At 54.9% G+C, this 23550-nt stretch overlaps 1 protein-coding gene across 1 annotated transcript; it reads right to left on the bottom strand.

Annotated features, from left to right (window-relative positions):
• Positions 1 to 1206: 1206 nt before the first annotated feature.
• On the bottom strand, positions 1207 to 20063 carry UCK2 (uridine-cytidine kinase 2). The gene is made up of 7 exons (XM_015636711.3): positions 19833 to 20063; positions 10076 to 10235; positions 8946 to 9042; positions 8019 to 8161; positions 3931 to 4028; positions 2052 to 2100; positions 1207 to 1624 (listed from the first exon to the last, which is right to left on the bottom strand). Exons 1-7 carry the CDS (start codon positions 19929 to 19931, stop codon positions 1485 to 1487), a joined length of 786 nt encoding a protein of 261 aa, XP_015492197.1. The 5' UTR covers positions 19932 to 20063; the 3' UTR covers positions 1207 to 1484.
• Between the last annotated feature and the right edge of the window lie 3487 nt (positions 20064 to 23550).

Below are 23550 nucleotides of genomic sequence, written 5' to 3'. Positions count from 1 at the left end.
ACAGAGCAAAAGCAATGCTCTGGAAAGAAAAAAATGAAATGAAAAAGAAAAATGTAAAAACCACAAGGGAGCAAGGCTAAGGGTCTCTGCTCCAAGCTTTGTGGGATGCCTGTGAAATTTTGGGTTTGGTAGGGGAAGTGAGTCTTAGCAGCACTGGCCAAAGGATCTTTGCTGGCTACCATCCCACCAAACCCCCTCCACTGGCTCCCCCCAAGCCCCTGCCCCAGCCAAACCTGCCCCACCTTGCAGGGGGCTCTCCAGGCATCCCTAAATCTGCAGTACAAGCCCACCAGGCCCCTCTGGCCATGGCTGTTGTAGCACCACCAGGTTAGGGGAGACTAACCCTCACCCTGGGCAAGGGAGGGCACTGCCTTGGGACAAAGACTGCAGGGACAGTGACACAGGACAGGCAAGAGCATGCTCTGAAAACAGGAGCAGAGGACCACTGGGTACCCAGTTTCACACTACCCAGATGGGACCTGTGGATGTCCCACACGGGGATGCAAGGCAGCCCAGGGACCACCAGACTGCTGAGCCCTTCAGAAAGGCAGCTCAGCAGCTGCCTTTTATCAGCCATTGCCCCTTTCTTCTAGAAGAGGCTGGTTGTCCTTTAACCATACCTCATAAACCTCAAAATCCCCCATACAAGAGCAAAACCCATCCAAGTAAGGAATGAGACACACCTCTGACCTTCAAGCCAACCTCCAGGCAGGTCAGCCCAGGGTCAGCTCTGCCACCAGACACAGCCAAGCTCCAGAGGGGCTGAAGGTATCCACGTGCTGCCCCCACACAAGCCAGGCACTGAGACTGCTAAAAAGGCCAGGTTTATATGGCCACATACCCCCACAGCTGTGGTGGGAAGGGGTGTCAGGCACAGAGCGAGATGCTGTTGAAAGGCTGAGAGCTGTTGGAGCTGCAGAGAGTCAGGGGGAGATACTCCACATCATTCTCCCAGCTGCCAGAGGCATTGTGCAGCACCTGCCAGCCAAAACCAGGCTACTTGGACCTGAACAGCAATGGTAGGAAGAGACAAACCCAGCCCAGGTGTAACACTCAGGCCACACTCAAGCTGCCACCGCCCTTCCCCAGGATGGGGAACCACAGTTTTTCCTTCCTTACCGCCTTTGAGGTGAAGATCCTGACACCAACACCTCCCAGGACCCCCTTTCCCAGTCCCTCCCAGCAACACCGAGCCTGGCAAATACCTTACGGCAAGTAATTTTACGTTATTCTGCATTTACACAAAAATAGAGCAATTCTATATTTATAGAGGTTTATAGCCGGTTCCGTGCTGGAGGAGTTATGGAGCGAGGCCGGGAGCTGAGGGTGGTCCGGTGCTCCCGAGCCAACCGGCTGCTTCTCATTCGGCAATTCGAACATACAAAATTAAAGGCATTCGTCTCCGTCTGGTTTCTTAAATAGATAAGGGGGGAACGAGTGGACAGTATGTACAGAGGGGCCGTGGCCTCGTGCCTCTGCCCGGGTCAGTGGGGCCGGCTGCTGGACTCTGAGGGCTGCCTCTGGCGCGGGGGAGTGTAGCCATTCAGGTACCCGTTGCTCTGGCGTTTGCTGAGTCCTCCGTTAAGAATGTCCTGGATGTGCTGCACTATCAGGTTTATGGCCACTGCGAGCGAAAAAAAGGGGGAGAGACGGCGTTAGGATGGCTGCAGATCAAGCAGAGCCCAGGCAGGGCTGTGGCCCTGCTGTCCCTCCCTCTGTTATCCCTGCCCTGGGGCCTGATCCCTCAAGCCAGGCTGATTCCAGCCAGGTGGAGAGCTGGCTGACCCAGCTGCACGTTGCCTTTTGTGTGGGATGAACCAAGAGCTGGCCTGTGGACATCAGAGGAACTCAGACCCCCAGTCACTAATGCTCCAAGAAGGAACAAAGGGAACAGGCTCATCCTGGCACACCTGTGGCAGCAGCACTGTCTCGGGTGGCAGTGGCCTAAGTCCCCTCTGTGTCAGGTCCTGCTAGCTCCAGCCTAACTCCACTGCAACAGCAACAGGCCAAAGCTGGCTGCCAGGGCAGAACAGCAGCGTCTGGGAGCTTACCTTCATTATCTGCTCCTCTGGGAATGATCACGTCAGCGTATTTCTTGGTCTGGGAGGAGAGAGAGCACTGTGTTACAGGGAAAGTGGAGAGATCCTGGGCTGAGGCATCGTCCTTGCTCCCTGGGGCAGCTCCTTGCCCAGCCCAGCCCCACTGGGAGGTATGTCACTGCTGATAACACATTTTGGATGCTCTTATTTGTGTTCTGCTCTGCATTTCAAGGGCCACGCTTTGTGCCCTGTCTCCATTTTCATGAGCTCATACAGAAGCCAGTAAGAAGCACCCTAAACAAAACCTGCAATTAAGGAGCCTCATAATCACACGACTCCAGCAGCTGATGCTCTTGGGAACATCGTTCTCCCTGAATCCACTCCACACTTGCTCCAAGAGCACGAGCTGGCGTGCCTGGGCACAGCCCAGAGATCTGCCTGCGAAAGGGGGAGAATTCTCCACCCCATGGCTGGCAAAGAAGGTGTGATTCAGGACAGCAGTTTCACCTGCAGGTGCCAGTCTCAGTTTCCTCCCTGTCTGTGTCAGTTTTACAGCTGACAGCCAAGCCCCAGCAAGCCAGCTGGGGTGATGGGTGTCACCTGACACCTCCAAGTGCTTCCAGACATATCAAAAATCACCAGGACAGGCTGGACTGTTTCAGCACTGGACCACTTGGCCCAGAGCTGCTTTAGGAGTCAAATAACAGCAACAGTGGGTGCTGAGCCTGCAGTTGCTCTGCAGTTGAGCCAACACCAGGCTGGAAGTGGGAGCAGACCACTGCAAAGCTGTGGATAGAAACAAGGCAGTTTTGTGCCCTTGTTTCATGCTTCATTCTCCTACAGACTCTTCATCAGAAGAGCCTGATGCAACACCTGCTGCTTTAAAAAACTGTGGATTTATCTTCCTGGGGACTTGCAAGGAGAGGAGCCTTGCAAGTCAGACCTGCCTCTTGGGGAAAAGCCCTTCTGGGCTTTAGAACTGGTTCCCAGAGCCATAGCTGAGTGAGACTGAAATTAGGGAGCTGTGCAAGAGCCAAAAAAGATCTTGTAGCACAGAATCAGTCCCTCTTAAGGCTGAGCTGACCAGACAGACAGACATAGGGATGCTCTTAAGGTGGGAAGCACAGTTTGATTCCTGCCTGTGGTGCTGGCCAGCAGTTCAGAGGCTTCAGGACTCTGCTGTCTCAAAAAAAAAAATTTAAAAATCCTCATGTAACTACCACATCTGCTTGAAAAGCCTCAAGAACCAAGGCACAGGTTCCTCTCCATGAGAGCCAGGAAAGGTGTACAACGGCTGATCCTGCAAAGATGCTATTTCCATGCAAGTCTGCAGGACTGCAGTAAATTCCCCCACACAGCCCCTGTCTGCCAGGGAGCCTTGCCTCTGTCATCAGCTCCCAGAGGAGCTTCCTTTCTCCAGGCAGGCCTTGTCACCCCTGGCTACTCACCAGCCAGGAAATGCAACCTGCAAGGCCACATCCCATTGCACAGAGAGAAGGAAGAAGCTTCCCTGCTCTCCCAAGCACAAAGCCAGCAGCACTGCAGGGTGGAAAGGACAGCCCAAAAGAGGAGGCAGACGCAGCAAACGCTGCCTGGGGGCAGTGACCTCCCATTCCCCAGCTAAATACAGCCCAGGATCTTCCCTCCCAGGCTGAGCTGCCCAGTGGTTTGTCAGCCCTTGCACAGGGAGAGATTCCTCTGGCCATGCAGCCTTCCCAAAGGGAAGGGTGATCTCACCAGGAAGGCAGTGGCTGTATAAACAGTCCCCATCACACCCTGCCCTGGCCAGCACTGGCACCCCCTCCTTGGCCAGAGCCTGCAGAGGGGGGAGCAAGGCACAGGAGGCTGATCTGAGCTCCTGTTTCATGTGGGTGTCACTCCCCTGACTCACCGGCAAGCAGAACTCCTCGAAGGCAGGCTTGACGAAGGTGATGTACTGAGATAGGATCTGCTCCAGGTCCCTGCCTCGCTCACTGATGTCTCGTAGCACTGAGGGGAAGGTGCAAGGCACAGTCAGGAGCTAAGGCACAAACCTCTCCACCCCCTTTCCCTTCAGTAAGTACAGCCTTTGGCCAGCCACACGGGTATTTTGCCTGAGATCTCCTCCTGGAAGCTGCTGTCCATGTGTCTGAGCACATCCCAGCCCAGCTCCATGCTTTTAACCTGCTTCCAAGTTCTCCTGGGAGCCAAGGGCTGGCTGACCTGACCAAGGGCTTTTCTTGGCCTCCTGCCCTTCTCAGCTCTGCATGCACATTCCAGCTGTAACCAGTGCCAGCCCAGTCCCGAGTGCTCCCAGCCTCAGGCTTTGCCTCCCTCCTGTCACTCTGTCCTGCCTGAGTGGGCATCATTCTCTCAGTTATCCCAGTGCAGAGGTGCCCAAAGAATAGAAGATAGTGGGGTTCAGCTGCACACACACATTAAAGTACAGCTTAACTCAGATCTGCAGAGGTGAGGAGAGTAAAAGTCCCCCACCTGCACAGCTCTGCCAGGCTCCTTGCAGTGTCCCTAGAACCAGAGGGGGTGCTTGGGGCAGGTCAGCTCAGAAGGCAGGAGAGCAAACTGGCCTTCTGCTTGTCCAGCCACTCAGGCCTTTCACCCTGTTTGCATGAGCTGTTTGGGCTAGTGCCATCCCCAGTCTGAAGCCACTTCAGCATGGACAAGTGCCCCAGCTCAGCAGGAATTCAACCTGCAGGGAAGAGCCAAAGCAGCCCTGTGGCCGAGCAGACGGCTCTTGGCTGTCACCAGGGGGCTGCTGGCTTTTCCCCAGCATGTGAGTGCCTGGCACTGGGTTTGGAATGAGCCTTCTCTCGTGTCCCAGGCGCAGCCAAGGCACAGCACTGCCCTGCCAGCCTGCGTGACCTGCTCGGCAGCCACTGCCTGCGTGCTCTCAGGGCCAGGACACTGCTGCTCTGGCACTGTCCCCATGGCCAGCAGCTTCACAGAGTGGCCTTTCACAGCCCAGCACGGGGGAAAAGGGCTGGCAGCAGGATGGGTGCCAGCTCCCTGCCTGCTCCAGGAACCATGCTGCTCTAGCCAGCTTCTCCAGAGAGCAGGAGTGAGCTCCAGCTTGAGCAGTACAGAAAAAGAGGCAGGGGAAATAGAACACTTTGGTTTCCCAGGTCCCACAGCTTATTTGTTGGGGTGCAGGAGGCCTGTGAGCTGTGCAAGGGCTGGTCCTGACAGGGAAAAGCTCTGCTGCCTCTTCCCAGGACACACCACAGCAGGACAATCGCCCCCCACACAAACACAAGTCAAACACCTGCTGTGTTGTACCTGGCCCCAAAGCAGCAGACCCCAGCAGCCCAGGCTAAGACCAAACAGCCTGACCAGAGGGATTGCTGGCAGGGCAGGCAAATATCCCAAGGACAGATCGGCACCCTTTGAAGCCAGCAGGTCCAAACTCAAACTGGACCCAAAGCATGCATGTGACACTGGACCTGGTCTCTTTTTCTAGGGAAACTAGCCAAGGACAGGGCAGTGAGAGACCTTAACCAGAATTAGGTCCCTGATCCCCATGGATCCCTGTTTGAGGTACCTGGCAGACCTTGCCCCTTGCACTCTGCTAGCAGAATTTCTGGGGAGAGGTGCTGAGATGGGGACAGCGTGAGTGACACATACTGAACCCCAGCACTACTGATTAACTGAGCTGTCAGCTGCACTTCCAGGAACCCCTTCTCCTGCTGCTGCCCAGCTGAGAACCCAATTCCTGCAACCCTTTAGGACTTCTGGGACAGAAAGATGACTCAGGGCCACATCACAACACAAGATCCCAACTTTCGCTGTGAGTTGCCTCCAGCTACGTTCCAGGGACGTGATTATCCCTTTGGCACCTCTCACACAGGCTCTCCTTACCCAGAAATGACAGGCAGACATACAATAAACAGATCTGATGCTGCAGTGGTCCTTATCCACTGCTGATGGCAGGGAAATGGCCAGATTCCTACCAGGAGAACAATGAGCTGCAGTAACTAGGAGACAGCAGCACCTCCATCAGCAAAGCTCCCTTTTGCAAGTGATTGATGGTGGGTGGGAGAAGTACAAACTTTACAAGAAACACTGAGTACAGTAGTGACCCAATCACTCTGTACACCACCTTTTCCTATCCTGAATGACCACTGGGACAGATGGAGCCCAAAGGCAGGAACTAAATTAACTCAGTGGACACTAAGATCTCTTACAGGGGTGGTCCATAAAATAGGGGATGGATAAATGTGTGTTACACCAAAGGTGGGGAATCAGAAAGGACTGGAGAGTGTGGGACCTGAGCATGATTTAAGTGGTTTGGAATAAGGGGTGGAGAATGTGGTGGTTTTGGTTGGGATGGAGTTAACTTCCTTCACAGTGGCTGGTGTGGGGCTGTGTTTTGGATTTGTGTTGAAAACAGCGTAGATAACACAGGGATGTTTTTGTTATTGCTGAGCAGTGCTTACACAGATCCAAGGCCTTTGCTGCTCCTCACCCCACCCCACGGGGTGGGAGGGGACACAGCTGGGACAGCTGACCCTGACTGACCCAAAGGATGTTCCACACCATATACATGATGATATAAAGCTGGGGGAAGAAGGAGTAAGGCGAGACATTCAAAGTGATGGTGTTTGTCTTCCCACATCACGATAGAATCCTGCTTTCCTGGGGATGGCTGAACACCTGCCTGCCCACTGGACGTGGTGACAAATTCCTCACTTTACTTGCCTTGTGGCTTTTGCTTTACTTATTAAAGTCTCTTTGTCTCAGCCCACAAGTTTTCTCACTCTTACCCTTCTGATTCTCTCCCACCAGGGGAGGTTGAGCAGGGAGCTGTGTGGGGCTGAGGTCACACCATGACAAAGTCCTACCCCATGGCTGGGTGTGGCCCTGAGGTCCAGCACAGCACAGTTGAAGGGATTAGGGCTCACATTTTGGGATGCTGCAAGTACATATCTGTGACCTGCTAATACATCTCCCTGCAAAAAAGAACTGTGCTGTCACCTCCCTGGATGAGTCATGCAAGAGCAGTGGGCAGGGTCAAGAGGGATTTGTAAAAAAGGAGATGTTAATCGGTGCTGATGACATCCCAGCAGCTGAGGAGGCTCTGTATGTGTCTGACAGCAGGAGGGCAGGCAAGACCAGCTCCACTGCAGAGTGGAACAGTCCCATGCACACAACAGTCCCAGACTGACGCACTGAGACACGCTCCCCTTGTCACAGCACAGAGCTCTGGAAGGGACTGCTCCTCTAAGTCATCTTCTGCATCCCCAGGCACCCTGTGCAGCCTGTCAGAACCAGGCAGGGGTAGGAATAGTTCAGATAGAAGTGAATTCTGCCCCAAGAGTCCCTAAATGGTTTTTATCACCCAGGAGAGATGCTGCATCAGTGACCTCAAGGCTGCTTAGAAATGAAGGGCATCTCAAGTCATGCAGGCCCTGCAGCATGGGTGCCCCTCCCACAGCCAAGCCAGCAGGACATGGGGAGTCCTAGAGAGGGACACTCTGGTTCCTAGGGCTCCCAAAACCATCACCCCAATGCCAGGTACCACACAAAGGCTCCACAAATGTAGAACCCACAGTGGACACCTTGGCCCACACATGGAGCACACCCACGGCCCAGGTCCTGAGTGGGTCCATCGGGCACTGCCTCCTGTCTGAGCTGTCCAGATGCTCTCCCTTCCCACTGCACCCTTCCCTGCTGGCATCTGCTGACTGGCAGCAGCTGCTGCTCAGCTGCTGGCACTGGGCTGGTGCCACGGGGCCATGCGAGGACACGGCACGCTCAGCAGTCATCAAAGGCGGAATCCCAGCCAAGGCAGCAAAAATCCCACTGAATCCCGAGAGACGCTCTCCCGCTGCCACAAGCTGCCCTAGTGACACTCTGCACTGCGGAGGAAAAGCTCCCCAGCTCTCTGCAGCTTCGTGCCAGCTCCAGTTCTGCTCTGGTGACTGTCACCTGCCTCTGTGACCAGCTGCCCGGGTCAGTTCAGGGGGATTTCTGTCCCTGCCTCACCTCTGCGGGACAGCCGGGTGTCCGCATCCGTGTCCACGAAGAGCTTCATGCGGAAGAGGTCCCGCACCTCCTGGCTGTAGAAGGCCAGAATGCCTTCGAAGAGCACCACATCAGCAGGGTACACGGTCACCGTCTCCTCTTTCCTGCCAGGGGAAGCACAGTCAAAGCCTGCTGGGGGAGGGTGGGGAACAAAAAGAGAGGTGTGGGGGGGAAAGCAGCGGTGCTCCTAAGCACTGCTCCAACCCTGGGACACCACTGCTGCACCAGGGGGGCGACTGAGGAGAGGGCAGACCTACCCCACCGCCGTGGAGGGAATCCAAGGCATACGTACGCTTCCTGGAAGGATAAACAGCAAAGCGGGAAGCACACTAGCCCCTCTCTCCCTGTCTTGGCCAGCTGCTGCTCACAAGGGTTATGTGCTAAGCCAGAAAGCCCAGGAAAGCCTCAGCACGGGAACCTGCACGGCCAGCTCTGCTTCCCTGGGAAGCAGGCAGCACTTCCCCAGTGCTTCTGTGGGAGACGGAGCAGAGCCACACCATCCACGACCAACACAGGCATGCAAAAACAAGCTGAACACGTGCAAGGGGAGAGTTACAGGAGCAAGAACTGTTGTCCTCCTCCTTTCCTGGCACTGCCAGGGTGTTTGAGGCTGGAGTACTTGTTAAAGCTGCAAACACTGAGTTCATGGGGAGAGAAGGGAGGTCACAATCCCCCAGCACCGATGCCTGGGTGCTGCTGGATGGCTACGCAGCTTTCCAGACCCTCAGCCCGTGCCTGTATGTGCCTGGGATGCTGAAAACCAGGGGCTGGAGGAGTTAGGATGGAAGCTTTGTGCTGGCAGGTTAGGCACCCGAGGAGCAGAGGGCAGGAGTTTGGGGAGGGCAGGACGTTAGCGGAGGCACGGCGAGGCGGGAGCGGCTGTTAGACCTGGAGTGGGAGACAAAGTCATAGACAGGAATCTGGACCGTCTTCCCTTCCGTGATCTCTTTGAGTGTTTTCACGATCAGCTCGTTGTCAAAGGCATCTGAGGAGAGAGGAAACGTTACCCGAGGCAGCCTTGCAACCTCTCCCACCCACCAGATGCTGAGCTTTGCCCAAGGCACAGTCCTTGGCACCTCGAGCTGGGGACAGACAGACACACAGGCTCGGGAGGAAAGCCCTGCACCTCCCCAGGGATGAGGCAAGGCCCAGCTCTGCCAGAGCCACGGGGCTCTGTGGCTCTGCACCAGCCTGGGAAGTGCCTGCAGAGATCAATACAGTCCTTGTCCAGCAGTGCTGACAGCCCAGGCGCAGGAAGGCATCTCCTCCAGGGCTCCAGCCCTGGGAGAGAGACTGGAGCAGTGTTCCAGCACTGAGCTGCCAGACAGACAGCGCTCTGTTTGCTCAGTGCTCACTGCCTCTGCCCATTGTCCTCGTGGGGACGAGGGGACAGCAGCTCTGGAATTTCCCCACTGAGCTGGGAGATGGTTCAAAGAGCCCCTGTTGTAGTAACAGGGCAGGGCTCCTCAGTGGAAGGGTTTGCAGAGCAGCTGCACAGCTGGTTCCCTTCTTGGAGCAGGGACATGGAGCTGCTGGCTCCAGGGACTCTGCCAGGCCAGATCTCTCTGGGCCTGACTCAGCTGCACCAAAAACCAATCTGTTCCTTTGCAGCCTGCTCTAGGTGAAGGGCATTGGAACAAGACAACCTTTAAGGTCCCTTTTAAACTATTTGATGATTCTGCAATTCTATGAAAACCTTGCTCAAACTGGAGGATGTCTTTGCAGGAAGAGAAGGGTCTTAAAGAGTTTGAGGGTTTATAACCTGCTCTTTGTCATCCCAAACACTCCACCCCATTTCTTTCCCAAGAGGGATGAGGGAGACAACACCCAGGTGGTCCCAGCCGCCCTGCCAGCGATGCACCCAGCTCCACAAGAACTCCACTAAGCCACCCACTCCTGTCCAGTGAGGATTCAGAACCCCAGTGTCCATGCAGGCTCTTTGCTGCTGTAGCTGGGGGTGCCACTCCAGCCCTCTCCCCACAGTGCATGGCAGAGCCCCAGTGCTGTTCTGCATTCACCTGGGTGGTCAAAATTGAACTGGCCTTTGAGTGCTTTGGATTTCTGCTCCGAGGTGAGGACTCGGTAGAAGCTGTCTTGGCTCACGATCACCACCTGCTTCTGGCGATAGTCCACCTCGTTCTGGCCCAGCAGCTGGACGATCTTGGAGCACACTGATGACTGGGGAAGGAATAGCAAAGGAAGAACATCAGCAGCAAGCTAAGCTGCACAGGGACGACGTCCCCAAGTAACATCCCTGCCTGCTTGCTGCACCTCCAGCCAGGAGTCTGTGGTTTTGCCACAGCCACTGAGGGAAAAGTGCTCCAGAGGCATCACCATGGTACTCTTCAGTGTGACAGCAGCATCAAGTTTGCTGCCTGCCACCCTCTCCTCCGCCCCTATAGCCTGCCCACAGTTCCTATTCTGGGCACAAGTGGCAGCAGAAAAACAGTCTGCCTGGGTTCAGCCACATGCCCAGGGGCCCCAAGCACTCCAGCCTGCCAGGCAGCTCCCCGTGGGGCACTGGGGCTGAGCCTCCTCCCTGAGAAAGCAGTCTTGTCTCCCCCAGCTCTGCTCCAGCCCAGAAACCCCACCAGAGCACCAGAGAGTCCTCAGAGGGAGAGAGCAAACAAAGCCCAGGATGGGAAGACGTGAGGAAGAGAACCCGTGGGACTTTATTAGGGATCTCTGCCCCAGCTGCCAGGGCTGGGAGGAGGCAGCACATCCTGGTGCCTGCTGGCACAGGAGGCTCAGGGCACTGTGGAGTCAGAGGCTGAGGAGCCACGTGGCTGCTGGCACGGGGAGCGGGCACCTCGCACTCCACACGGAGCAGGCCGGGAGAGGGCGGCTGGCACCGGCTGGGCTGGCACCGGCTGCACGGCCACCATCGTGACACAACCCCAGGCACAGCTCTGGGGACAAATCCCAAAACCTGCTGCAGTCCCTTCTCCTTAGTCATGGGAGTCCTTGGTGCAATGCTCCGCTGGTGACTGCACCAGTGCCTGGCAGCCAGCGCTGCCCCAGCCAGGGAGAGCCAAGGCCAGGCTGGCTGGGGAGGGCTCTGCTCCTGCCCCATGGCAACCACTGCCTGGGGCACAGCAGCTGCTCCTGGTGCCAAAGGGAGCTGCTCCCACTCCAGGGAATCACACTGGCTGTGGGTGCCCAGCCGAGCTGCTCCCGGCCCCGGTCAGCACCAGTGCTCTGCTGAGCCCGGTGCCTTGCAAAGAGCAGTGTGCTTGCCCCAACCTGCCTACCCCAGCCTGCCAGTGGCTCTTTCCATGCTCCCACCTCTCAGATGGCTCAACCATCTGCTCCATACCTGGCTGGCAACCTCCAGCTGCAGAGCTGAAGAAAGCACTGGTGAGAGGGAACAGGGAGGGGAACGCGTGCCTGGCAGAGGAGGTCACCCCGGCAGGCAGAGGGCAAGGTTGTTTGCCTGAGAAGCTGGAAGATTTGACAGCATTCCCATCCCCAGAGACCATCTCTTCCCTCCAGGCCAGGCTGACCTGACTTGGATGTGACCATCTGACTGGGCTGTGAGTCATCCCCAGCCTGGCTGGACAGGCTCACACACAGCTCTGCTGCGGAGAGAACCGGCTCCAGCTGAGCCACAGCAGTCAGGGCGGCCCTGGGCACCAGTTTGGGTTTTGGGTCAGGGATAGAGTCTCCTGAGCATCCCACCTTCTCCTTCTGCCTCTCCCAGCAGGCAGGTAATGTTTCCCAAACCACGGTGGCAGCCCTGCCCTGCAGCAAGCTGCTCCCACCCAGAACAAAGCCCTGCAAGTCCATGCCAGTCATTTGCCCTTACACACACACACACAAAGCCAGAGCTCTCTCTCCTCTGTTTTCCCACTCCCCAAATCCTTCTCTGGCCTGCCTCAGCCCTACTGCTTATCCAGCTGTATCCCATTTGCAAAACTGGGGTGTGCTCAGTGCCTCTCTTCCACTTTTCCTCCCCCAGACATCACTGCTTGCCTGTGCAGTGACAGGACACAGCACAGCAGGGCTCAGCCTTGACTACAGCTGTCAAGAACACCAAACTTCCCAGGCCCTTTACCACTAGGAATAAACCTCCTTTCAGCACAGCCACCCAGACAGATCCTCAGACCCACAAGTTCCATGTGGATCTGCACCAGAAACTGCTTTTGCCAGCACAAGGGAGGGAGCAGGACTCTTTTCCTTTGCACCAGTGAAAGCAACACATGGATTTGCATTCACTCTCTCCCCATGGACTTCAGAATGTGTATTGGCAATAAAAATCATTTGAGAGCATCAGACAAATGGTGCCAGTCTTCCTTCTGCACACTAATCTTTCTTCTATGGATTCTGGAAGGTGGAGAAGAAGAATTTCCACCAGCTCTGAAAATCACCCTCTAGCTCCACACCTCACAATCTGAGACACCTGATAGAGAGAAAAGGCCAAGGAGAAAATATCCCAAAGCAGCTGGAGACAGGAACACGTCCTCCCTCCAGGTTTCCAGACGAGGAACAGATTGTAATCCAGCTGCATTTGCCATCCAGGGCATCAGGGGTGAATGGTGCCTCTTGGAAAAAAGCAGCCTGGCAGACACTGTGGACCCTTCCCCTTTCCCTGGTGGGCTCTGGAGAGCTGGCAGAAGTGGTGGAGAAAGACAACCACAAGGACATCCTGCTCCCAGGTCCGAGCTGGGTTTCAGCATACCATACTCCCTGGGTGAGCAGGGATGTCACCTCCTGGCTGTGGGGAGAGGCACACTTGTCACCTCGGTCCTGCAGGTGTGGGGCAGGCACTGCTCACATATTCCACCTGCATTAAGTGCAGCAGGACATGGGGACAGGGCATGGTCAGCTGGCCTTAGTCCATCCCAGGGCTGTGTTCAGCTTTCCTCAGTAGGGAACCTCAGCAAGGCTCAAGAGGAGGTTTTTCCTTTTGTTGCTATCATTTGTGACAGGAATAGCAATGTCTCATGAAGGGCAGTCCCTGATGCTAATCTGAACTCCTACAGCTGGACATGTAGCTTTTCCCCTCGGTTGATAAACACTCACTGTTAAGGAGGAAGAAAAACCAAAACCACAGAGCTTGGAAACTCCCCCACACAATGGGAACAGAAACTCCCAGCCTCAGGAAGCATCCCCACAAATAAATGACATATTCCCTGCTTAAACCCTTTTCCCCCAAAGCAGCACAGCATACACGTGTGACTGTGAAAAGATCCATCAATAACTGGAAATCAGCAGAGCCAGGTTTTGAGGTGACCCACAGACGCCCAGTAAGGGCAAGAACAGAGCACAAACTCCAAAGTACTGTGCCAGTGTGCACCAGTGTGGGTGCAGGGGACACATGCTGACAACATGCACTTAGCACCTACTTGAAGGGACAGCCTGGGCTCAAGAGTCCTTCTTTTGCCAATTCCAAACTGTTTCTCCCAGGGAAGAAACAATTGCATCTTCTCCAAGAAGCCCAGGAGTGCAGAGGACGACTTGAGAAAGGTGATGTGATCCCAGCACACAAGCTGGAGGGTTTGAGGCCCATCACTAGCTATGCCTTACATGACACAACTCATCTGCTTCAGGAACATGAGAGCTATGCCAGAGCTCCTTGTCCCTGCTCATCCCCTTCTCCATATCCACCTCATCCATGCACACCTTGCCAAAGCGAACGCTGCCGGTGATTCAGCCGCAGCAAACTCCCAGCAACAGGATGCCTTCTCAAGAAAAAGCCTTCCCCTCCTCCAGAACTTGGTTAAAACTAAATATAGCCAGGACCCAGCAGGCTCTGAGCCCCCGTGGTTGCCAAGCAGACCTTTCCCATGGCAGCCACATGGAACTGAAGCAGGACTTTCCAAGCCCGTGGGCAGGGAGGGACCCTGGCTCCTGCCATCGGTCACAACTCCCCACACACCACAGCAAGGGCAACTCGGCTCCAGGTTGGAGCAAACCCCCAGAGCTGCACTCCCCCAGGCTTTGTGCTCTCCTGGGAAAGCTCTGCAAACCAACCCACACCTCACAGCTCCTGGAAGGGAAGGTATCAGCACAGCACCACGAGAGTGAGAGCTCCAAGAGGTTCTTCCTGAGCAGAAGCAGCTGCAGCTCCCCTTGCAGGACTCCTCCCCTGAGCCAAGCACACAAACAGCCAGTGTTCAAGGAAGAAGTACAGCTTTATTCTGCTGGGAAGATGCAGAGGGAAACTGGGGAAGAAATCCAACATATTTTCCCAAAAGGAGAGAGGTGGCACACAGGGGAAGAAACTCAACAGACAGGTGTTTGGAGGCCTACCCCGACATTTATTTGGAATATATTAATTACATATTTAATTCACTTTCACTTGTGGCCTATAGCCAGCTGCTCAGATATTCTTCAGGAGCTGACTAATTCCCTGACATTATTATGCAGATTATCCCACAATCCCTCTTGGGTAGCTCTGATCAGTGAATTACGGCTTCCAATAAGTATTAAGGAGAAAACTGATGGACAGTGCCAGAGTCACCCACCAGGAACCACCACCAGAAGTGGTGAGGGCAGGGTTAGAAGTGGAGAAGGACACAGCTGATGCCTCCAGCCCCAGGAAGGCAAGATCTGTCCTGGGCTAGCAGGAGCTCCTAAGCCTTGTGCAGGTGGATATACTAAACCCACATGCAGACAGCAGTCTGTCCATCCCCAGGGAACCCGCCACTGCAGAGGGATGTTCAAGTTCCCACTCCAGCCACAGGGAGGATCTCCCATATTCCCAGGGACTCTAGATGAGACAGCTAGCAAAAGGGGCTTAGCCAGATCAAGTGATAAATCTGCCAGATCCCTCAGGAGGGGGAAAAGGGTTGTGCCAAAAGCGTGGAAAGAGAGGCACGACCTCCTGCCACACCGCAGGCTGCTCACCGTGAGCCAAGCTGCTGCTCACGAGGACAGTCCTCCCCAAGAGAGCAATGCCCTTGGCCCACAGCACGAGCAGGAGCAAGGGCAGCCTGCAGCAGTCACATCCCACCAGGCAGAGAGAGGAGCCCAGAGGTTATCTCCAGGGACACCACTGCCATAACGCCCTTCCTGGAGGATCTGACTGTGAGCTGGCTTGGCAGGAGCTAGAGATGGCTCTGCATCTGCAGCAGCCTGGCTGGGGTGTCCTCATCACACCTTTGTGGGTGAAACAGCCTCCAGTTTTGTGCTCTGACAGGATTTTCCCTCAGATGAAACGTAAGGAACCACTGTAATTATTTGTTTAATTTCTCTGCTGTCTTCTCTAGCATGCTGCTCTTATCTCCAGCAGCACACGAGCTACAGATGTTGGTCTCTTCCTGAAGGTAATTACCACTTCCTGCGGTAATTAAAAGGTAGCAGGAAGTGCTTGGACTGGGATGACACACAGAACAGACAGCAAATTGGGAAGGGTCACAGAGCATCTATCAAATGCCTGTGACTGCAGACAGCCAGTTCATGACCCACACCATCCTTTCCAGTCCTAATGGGAGCACATACATGTGGCAGCACTAGGACTGGAAACTTACTATTCTTGAACCAAAAGCCTGGGCCTCCACCCAGAGCATTCCCAGGCAGGTTCACCATCCTGCCTTTCCCTTTGTGAGCCACAGGCCAACCAGAGCAGGAGTGGGATAGCCAGGTTTCTATTCACTCGCCCTGGGACACCGTGCATGTGATCAGCAATCCCCAGCTGGAGCATAAACAGGCACACACAGAGGCTCTAAACACAGATTACACGCAGGGAGGAAAACAAACCCTCTAACACAATCCCTCCCAATCCTCTGGTTTTAGGCACAGGATATTTTTCTCCAGCCCCTGCTGCAAACTCCATAGCCCAGAGCTGGCTGAGCCCATGGGACTGTGGTAAGCAGGCTCCATAATGAGCACATATTCCATCAGTAACAGGAAAGGGCTGACCCATCAAAACGTCCTGTGGATCAGTCTGATCAGGGCTGGCACAGAACAACGTTCTACTAGAAAGTTTGATGAGTCTCTAGCACACGTTGACACCAGTGTTTAACTAGTCAGACCTTGTGATGCAGGGCTCCTGCCAGCCACAAACGAACGTCACCAGGAAATGGTGCTGAACCGGCACAGGGCTGCTGCAATTCCTGTTAGTCCCCCCTCTCCCCATGGGGGAGTCATTCCTGGATCTCCCCTGGGCTTCTCTGCCAGCCATCCAGGTGGTGACACTGTGGCAGTGACCCCCAGGCTGCCGTGGGGGACCTCAGAGGGCTGAGCTGTGTCACAAAAGAGGTTCCATGCAGAGATGGAACTGCCTCATGCAGCTCGGACCGCTCCATCCCTGGAGGCCAACACCGGCTGTCCCACCCTGGCTGGGCAATTCCAGCCTCCTGGCTGGCTCATTCTTCCAGCCTCAGCCAGCCTTCCCAGTGTTCCAAGTGCTGGTGGAGTAAGTGAAGAGCACACCTGGCTGAACACAGGCTGCAATCTTGGTGCTCTGCAGGCTGGAAACTCTGAGGCTGCATGTTCAAACAGACATTGGGAACTTGATGTGCTAACTCAAGACCCAAATGATGTAACTACAGGGCTGCAGTGGCACCCATGCTCAGCCCTCACTATAATTTGAGCGATGAGCAGCCAAGCAAAGCAAAGCTCTTCACAAATCTGTCTTTTCTTACAGGCTCCTGTTGGAAGGCAGGCAGCAATCAGCACCTCACTTCACATGCGGACAATTAATCCTCCAGCCTGAGCTCAAAGAGCTCTCCCCACCCCAGCACCAGATGCTGCAGAGATGCATGGTCCCAGCAGCTCAGCTGAAGTGAGGACACAGAAAGAGCTTAAGGAGGTATCCCAACAGTTCCCAGCTCATCTCAGCAGTCAGTTTGCTGAACTTTCCTCCAGCCCGCAGCCTGGCTGCCTGCCTTGTACGCTGCAGAGTCCGTGGTACTCGGGAATCTCTTGCAGGAGAGCAAGGGAAGAAGCTGTTAGCACAAAGTTCATGGGTGTAAGAGGGAAATGAGAACTCTAGCAGAACACAGAGAAAATGCAACAGCCAGCCTTGGGAATCGCTCTGAGGGAATGAGGCCTCTTCAGGTTTGACACAGGATGGGGGTCTTAATGCCAAGTCATCTCCACCCCATGAAACCACAGCATGCTTTGTCCAGACTGCACAGTGCTTGGATTTCAGGGGACAGCTCTTTTTTTGTGAAGAGCCTGTCCCAGCTGAGTTGACTCAAAACAGCCACTGTGCAGCTTGCACTGCCCTCACAGAGGCTGCAGCATCCCAGACTGCCCAGGACCTCCACGGCTCTCCAGTTTTGCTTCCAACACAGTCCAGCTTTCTTTCCAAAGCCAAAAACCAGGAAAGCACTCAGGGTTCTACCCCTATTTGAGTGGCCAGAGTTGCTCAAGCCTCTTTTGCTCACTAGGGAAGAGCACTCAGCCTTTGAACTTGAGTTCTCACGGATTTAAGGCACACCAGCCAAACAATCCCCAGCTCTTTGGGAAGGCCGGCAGCTTCCAACACCAGCTTCCCCAGGGCACCACACCACAAAGTCACACAAGTCGTGGCAAGCTACAAAACACAATCCCATCCTTCCACAGCCTGACCCTGCTGGTACACCAAGAGGGATGGAGGGGACTGCAGAGCCTATTATAGGCCCTATTATCCCCAGGTCAGACCCAAAAGCAGCAGTGGGAGGAGCTGCAGGGGGCCTTGGAAGGCAAAATTCCCTGTGTTATCTTTGGGCTGGTGTGCTGCCAAAGGGGTGTGTTGTGACAACAACCCCCAGTTGGTGTCAAGGCAAGTCGGATGGATTTGTCGCTTTCCCAGTGGGAAAGGTGCGTGCTTCACTTTCCTACTAGCACTCACTTTTCACCCAGAGCCAGCACATCAAGCCCTGTAGCCCCTGGGCTGGATTTTGGCTGCAGGCAAGCCCTGAGCTAAGCAAACCCACATCAGCCCCACCGCAGAGTGCTGCGGCACCCAGCACTGCCACCAGTCAGGGACACAGGTGAGGAACAGCCCTCCACATCCCTGCCTTGCAGCTGCACCAAATGTGAACCTGAGGGGCTGTGGGCACAAGTCCCAGGTCCTTTTTTTTTTCCTGTTGCTTGGGGTTTTTTGCCAGCATATTTCTTGCAGCCTTTTCCCACCAATTTTGTAGTGATCTGCTGGATTCCCTTCAACGGGCAACACTGCACTGAGGAGTTCAGCAGTCACTGGAGCAGGGGAAATCAAAGCTGAGAGACAGGAAAAGCCAGTTAGTACATCTCCCTTACTAGAAAGGACCATTTCCCTATTTTTTTCCTAAGGCAGCCTGCTGCTCCTGAGCATTTTCACTTTGAAGTTGAGCACCACTGTGGTGCATTGTACTGTAATCACTGCTTTTACCTTGTGGGCCTGAGACACAGTGTTCAGAGACATAACAGTTCAGCAGTGCCAGACACGATGTTATTGGGACAACTACAGAGAGGCAGACCCACGCATCAGAGAACAGACAAACCCAGCGTGTTTGAGTCACCAGGAGCTGTACTGCAAGAACAATCCAGCTTTGGTTCCCACCGGAGGAGATTGCATCCTCTCTCGCCATCCCTCCCCTGTTACAGCTGGATTTTTCCCCCTTGCAGCAGCAATATCGGCCCAAGAATCAATAGGTTACTCAGAGACACATGCTTAAAACACTGGGCTGAGGTACAGCAGTTGGGTTATACCTTCAAGAGAAGGAGGGATCCCCCTCCAAATACGGATCAGCCCGGAGATTTAAGGCTCATCCTCCTCCTGTGCCAGCCCACATTCAGTTTCCTCAGCAAGAAATATTTCACAGGTATAGCTACTTCCAAATCTATTCATCCATTCCAAAATACAGGCAGAATGCGCTGCCCTGCACAGCAGCGCTGGTGAGCTGCGGAGCTGCTTTTACTGCCCTTAAATAAGGCGGAAAAAAAGAAGCAATCTTCTCTTCCTACGAAGAAAGAAAGTGACCTGGCGAGGTTAAACAAATTCAGACGGACACATTGTATGAAACAAGGGAAATAAAACGCCGAAAAGCCGTGAGGCTGCCGTGCCGTGCTGCAGTTTTGGGTGTAGCAGCCTGCCGGGAACACCCGCATTGCCCCGGCGGGCGGCTGCCCCGTCCCCGCAGCCCTCGCCCCGCTCCGCTCCCCCTGCCAAGGGCCAGCCCCTCCCGGCACAGCAGCCAGGAGGTCGTTCTGCCGCTGTGAGTCAGCATTTGCCGCAGAATTCCCGCTCCTGCTACCCTAAAGTTGGGCAGAGAAGGGCACCCCCCATGAACGACCCACACCACTGGGGGCGGGGGGGAAATTAAAGAAAAATCGCATTTTTCTTTAATAATCGAGGTGCTTTTCAGGGCGGGCAATGCCTGCGCTCGGTGCAGGTGAAGGGGGACGGGGGAAGCGCTGACCGCAGCCACAGGAAAGATTCCGGAGGGGAGATGCCGCCTCTACCCCGGCCGAGCTGGGGCCACCCTTACTCCGCGGAGCCCCCAGCTCTGCCCGCGGCTGGACCCCTCTCCCCGCGGACACAGAGGGACACAAGGTCCCGGCCGGAGAAAAGGAGCGAGTAAATCCCACCCCGCACCCCCCTCCACGTGTCCGCGGGATTCCATCCGCCGCCCGAGCAGAGGCCTCGGCGGCCGCGCTCCCTCCGCCGGCTCATCCTTCCCCGGGCAAGCAGCGAGCCCGGCCCCGGCCGCATCCCCAGCGCCCGCCCCGAGCCCGCGGCCCGGCCGCGGAGCCGCGCACGTGGCGGGGCGGCCGCTCGGACCCGCCGCGCTGCCATGTGGCCACCGCGCCCGGCCTGGGGCGGCCGCCCCTCACAGCTCCCCCGCCGACCGACCCCCGCACCTTGCCGCTGGCCGTGCCGCCGCTGACCCCGATGAGGAAGGGCTCCCCGCCGCTGGGCTGCCCCTGCTCCTCCAGCCGCTGCTCGCTGTCCCCCGCCATCCTCCCCGGCTCGCCGCCGCGCCTCCTCCGCCTTCGCTCGCCGTGCGGGGCTGGATTTATCTGATGAGTCAAGGGCCTTCCTCCCCGCCTGGTTCACATCCCCGGCGCTGCGGCTCCTTGCCAGGTGCTGCCGCAGCTGCACATGCTCCGGCCCAGCCCGCCGGCGGGCGGCACTGCGGCCACATGGGCCCGCACCGCGCCGCCGCCCTCCCGCCCGCCCGCCCGCCCGCGGACAAAGGCGCTGCGGCCGCGCCGGCCCCGCGCTGCTCCCGCTCCGCTCCCTTCCCCTCTCTGGCCGCTCCGCTAAACCCCAGACATCGCCGGGACCGCGCCACGCTGGCCCCCGGCAGAACATCCATTATTTGTCTCCCACGCTGGCCAAGAAGGCCAAGGGCATCCTGGATTGGATCAGCAATAGTGTGGCCATCAGGACCAGGGCAGCGATCGTCCCTGTGTGCTGGGCATTGGTGAGGCCACACCTTGAAAAGTGCATTCGGTTTGGGGCACCTCACGACAAGAAAAGGCATTGAGGGCCTGGAGCGTGTCCAGAGAAGGGCAGCGGAGCTGGGAAAGGGTCTGGAGAGGCTGGGGAGGCTCAGCCTGGAGAAAAGGAGGCTCAGGGGGAGCTTTATTATTCTACACCCAGAAGGAGATCGTGTCCAGGTGAGGGTCAGCCTGTTCCCCCATGTAACAAGAGATAGGACAACAGGAAATACCCTCAACTTATCCAAGGTGTGGGTGGGTAGATTGGATATTGGGAAAAATTTCTTCACCCGAAGGGTGGTCAGGCATTGGACCAGACTACCCAGAGAAATGGTGGAATCACCATTCCGGGAAATGTTCCAAAACCATGCAGATGTGGCACTTGGGGACACTTGCTTCATGGTGCACAGTGCTGGGTCAGTGGTTGGACTTGGTGATCTTGGAGGTCTTTCCCAAACCTAATGACTCTGTGATTCTCCCATCCCACCTGAGCCCTGGTCCTGCAAGCACTCATAAATTATTATTAACGACCCAAATCCAGGAATAAAAATTATGCTTATGTCTTTGGCAAGTGGGACCTGTCTGGGAAGAGCCGTGAGCACTCTGGAGGCCAGGATTCAAAGTCAGAATGACCTCAACAAAATGGAAAAAGGATTGGCAATATGTAGGGTGCAAGTCCATGCAGACAAATGTGATAATGATCCGTGGCAATTCGAGATAGGAGCCTGCTGGCTAGCCAGGCCTTCTACAGATAAAGATCTGGTGTAGAGTGGATCAAAGAGTCAATTGGTGATGCCGCTGTGAAACAGGCAAACATCCCATTGGGGCATATAAAAATCCACAGGTATTGTGTTTTGAGAAAGGTGAGGCCTGGGGGAGAGATTCCAGTGGGGACTTGGGAACAGTCCAGGCTGTTCCAGGATTTGCAGGACTGCAGGACCTATCTGTGTTTAGCCTGGGGAAAGTCTCTGCAGGGCTGTGGGGACACAATAACCATTTCCAAATACATAAAAGACTGCCATAAACAGAAAGGGAATACATTTTTTTTTACCAGTAGGGATTAAAACAAATTATTGCCAGCTCAACACTGTAACAAGAACAATTCAGGGACATTTTCTAGGGTTAAAAACGGTCAAATCCTAAAAAAGGTTGTTTAAGGAGAGTGAGGACTCTACTCTTTTAAGTCTGAGGCTTTTAAAAAAAATTTAAAAAAACAGTAAACATGCTTTTTATGGAAAGTTTTCAATAGTACTGATCCTGTTTTGGGGCAGGAGCCAGCCCAAGCAATGCTCCAAGGTTCCTCCCAGCCCTGTTCAGAGAGGATCAGAACACTCACTTAGGTTTTTAACTTCCTACTCCAACACAGCAAAACAGGTGTGAAGATGTTTGCTAGAAAGGTCCCGTGTCCCAGCCCTCATCACACAGGATGTGAGAGAGGATCTCCTGGGAAGCCCTGACCCCTCTGCCCACTGCTCCCAGTTCCTCTCCAGCAGTGCCATGGGAGAATGGCACCGCATGCAGCCGCTGCCAGGGAAGGAAGTGCTATATATGGATGAGAACTTCCTGCAGGGATGAATTCCCGTGGATTCCCATGGCCCCGTGCCTGTTTCCAAGTGCTGACCATGGGCACAGCTCCTGCACACCCCACTGGGACCCAGGAGCTATTCACAGCTCTTCTTTCTTATTCCAACGAAGACACAGCTGTATCTGGGTGGCAAAACCCCCTCAGGACAGTGAGAACTCCAGGATTTGGGTTTTCCTCCTGCCTGCCCTGCCTGGGGACAGCCCAAACCCTCTGCTGTGCTGCACCTGTTTCAGGCTGTGCTGCCCATCTTGAGCTTCTCTGTAGGATGCCCATCACGGCATTTCACCTCCAGGTCCCCTTATTGCTGGACACGTGGCAGGAGCTGACACACTGCAGGGGGAAGGAGAAGTAAATGCCTCTTGATGGGCCCTGGAGGGGTTTGAGCTAAGGATATCCAAGGCTTATTTATACAGAACACAGGGAGAGCTTGCAAAGGCCAGGTTAATGGCTCTTTCAAATCCAGGCCAGGGCTGTGAACTAGAAGTGAACCAAATCCAAGTCCCAGTTAGTTTCAGATGGCACCTTTCCTCAGAACTGAGAATTTTACACACCCTTTTTGTGGCTGCTGGTCACTAACAGACTGTGCAAAGAACTGAACCTTTTGTTCAGTTTAAATTTGGAGACTTCAGTATATGAAACCTACCGGGATTATGTGTCTCTCTAATCTGGTTTCAAGGTTTGCCCTCATAAATATTACCACTTCTGTATCTAGAATGTTTGTAGACCACACCAGCCCCTGACTCGTGTAACCAGAGCGATGTATTATGCAAATGCCTTCCTTTTTCTCATATCCCAGGCTGGTAGATCAAATCAGACTGCACCCAACTCTCATCTGTCCTTTACACATTGATCAAAGCACAGAATGCTGTTTTGAAAAGGAAATGCCATTGAGGGTAATATGCCGTGTGTTGTCTGAAAAAAGGATCTGCTGATAAGGGTCCCGGTGTGATTCAAAGTGACAGGATGAAATTACAAAGAGCCTGTTGTCACCTCTAATCCTTCAGTTCAAAGCATGGACACTGCAGAGGAAAGAGGTTCATGTCACTCACCATCTCCTCCTGGCCTGCATCTGCCAAAAAAACCCCATTCAGTATCAATAAGTGATACCATGTGAATAATTTCCCACAGCAGCATAAGAGGAACTATTTCAAAATACTGCTTTGATAGGTGCTGATACATCTCACAGCCAGGAAAGTCAGGGAGCTCTAAAGAGAGGGAGAGAGGGTGAGGATGGTATACAGCACAGGGAACTGCATGAGGTGGCACAAAATAATATAGAATCACAGAATGCACTGGGTTGGAAGGAACCTTAAAGATCATCTTGCTTCAAGCCCACTGCCATGGGCAGGGACACCTTCCACTATCCCAGGTTGCTCCAAGCCCTGTCCAACCTGGCTCTGAACACTTCCAGGGATGGGGCAGCCACAACTTCTCTGGGCACCCTGTGCTAGGGCCTCCCCACCCTCACAGGGAAGATTTTTTCCTATAAATCACAAGTCCTGCCACATCACCAGCTGTCAACATCTTCCTGCTGCTCACCCCAAACTCAAA

This window comes from Parus major, chromosome 8, assembly GCF_001522545.3.
Source record: "Parus major isolate Abel chromosome 8, Parus_major1.1, whole genome shotgun sequence".
Taxonomy (NCBI): Eukaryota; Metazoa; Chordata; class Aves; order Passeriformes; family Paridae; genus Parus; species Parus major.
Note: the sequence above shows the minus strand (reverse complement) of the source record. Positions and strands in the feature narration are given on the sequence as shown.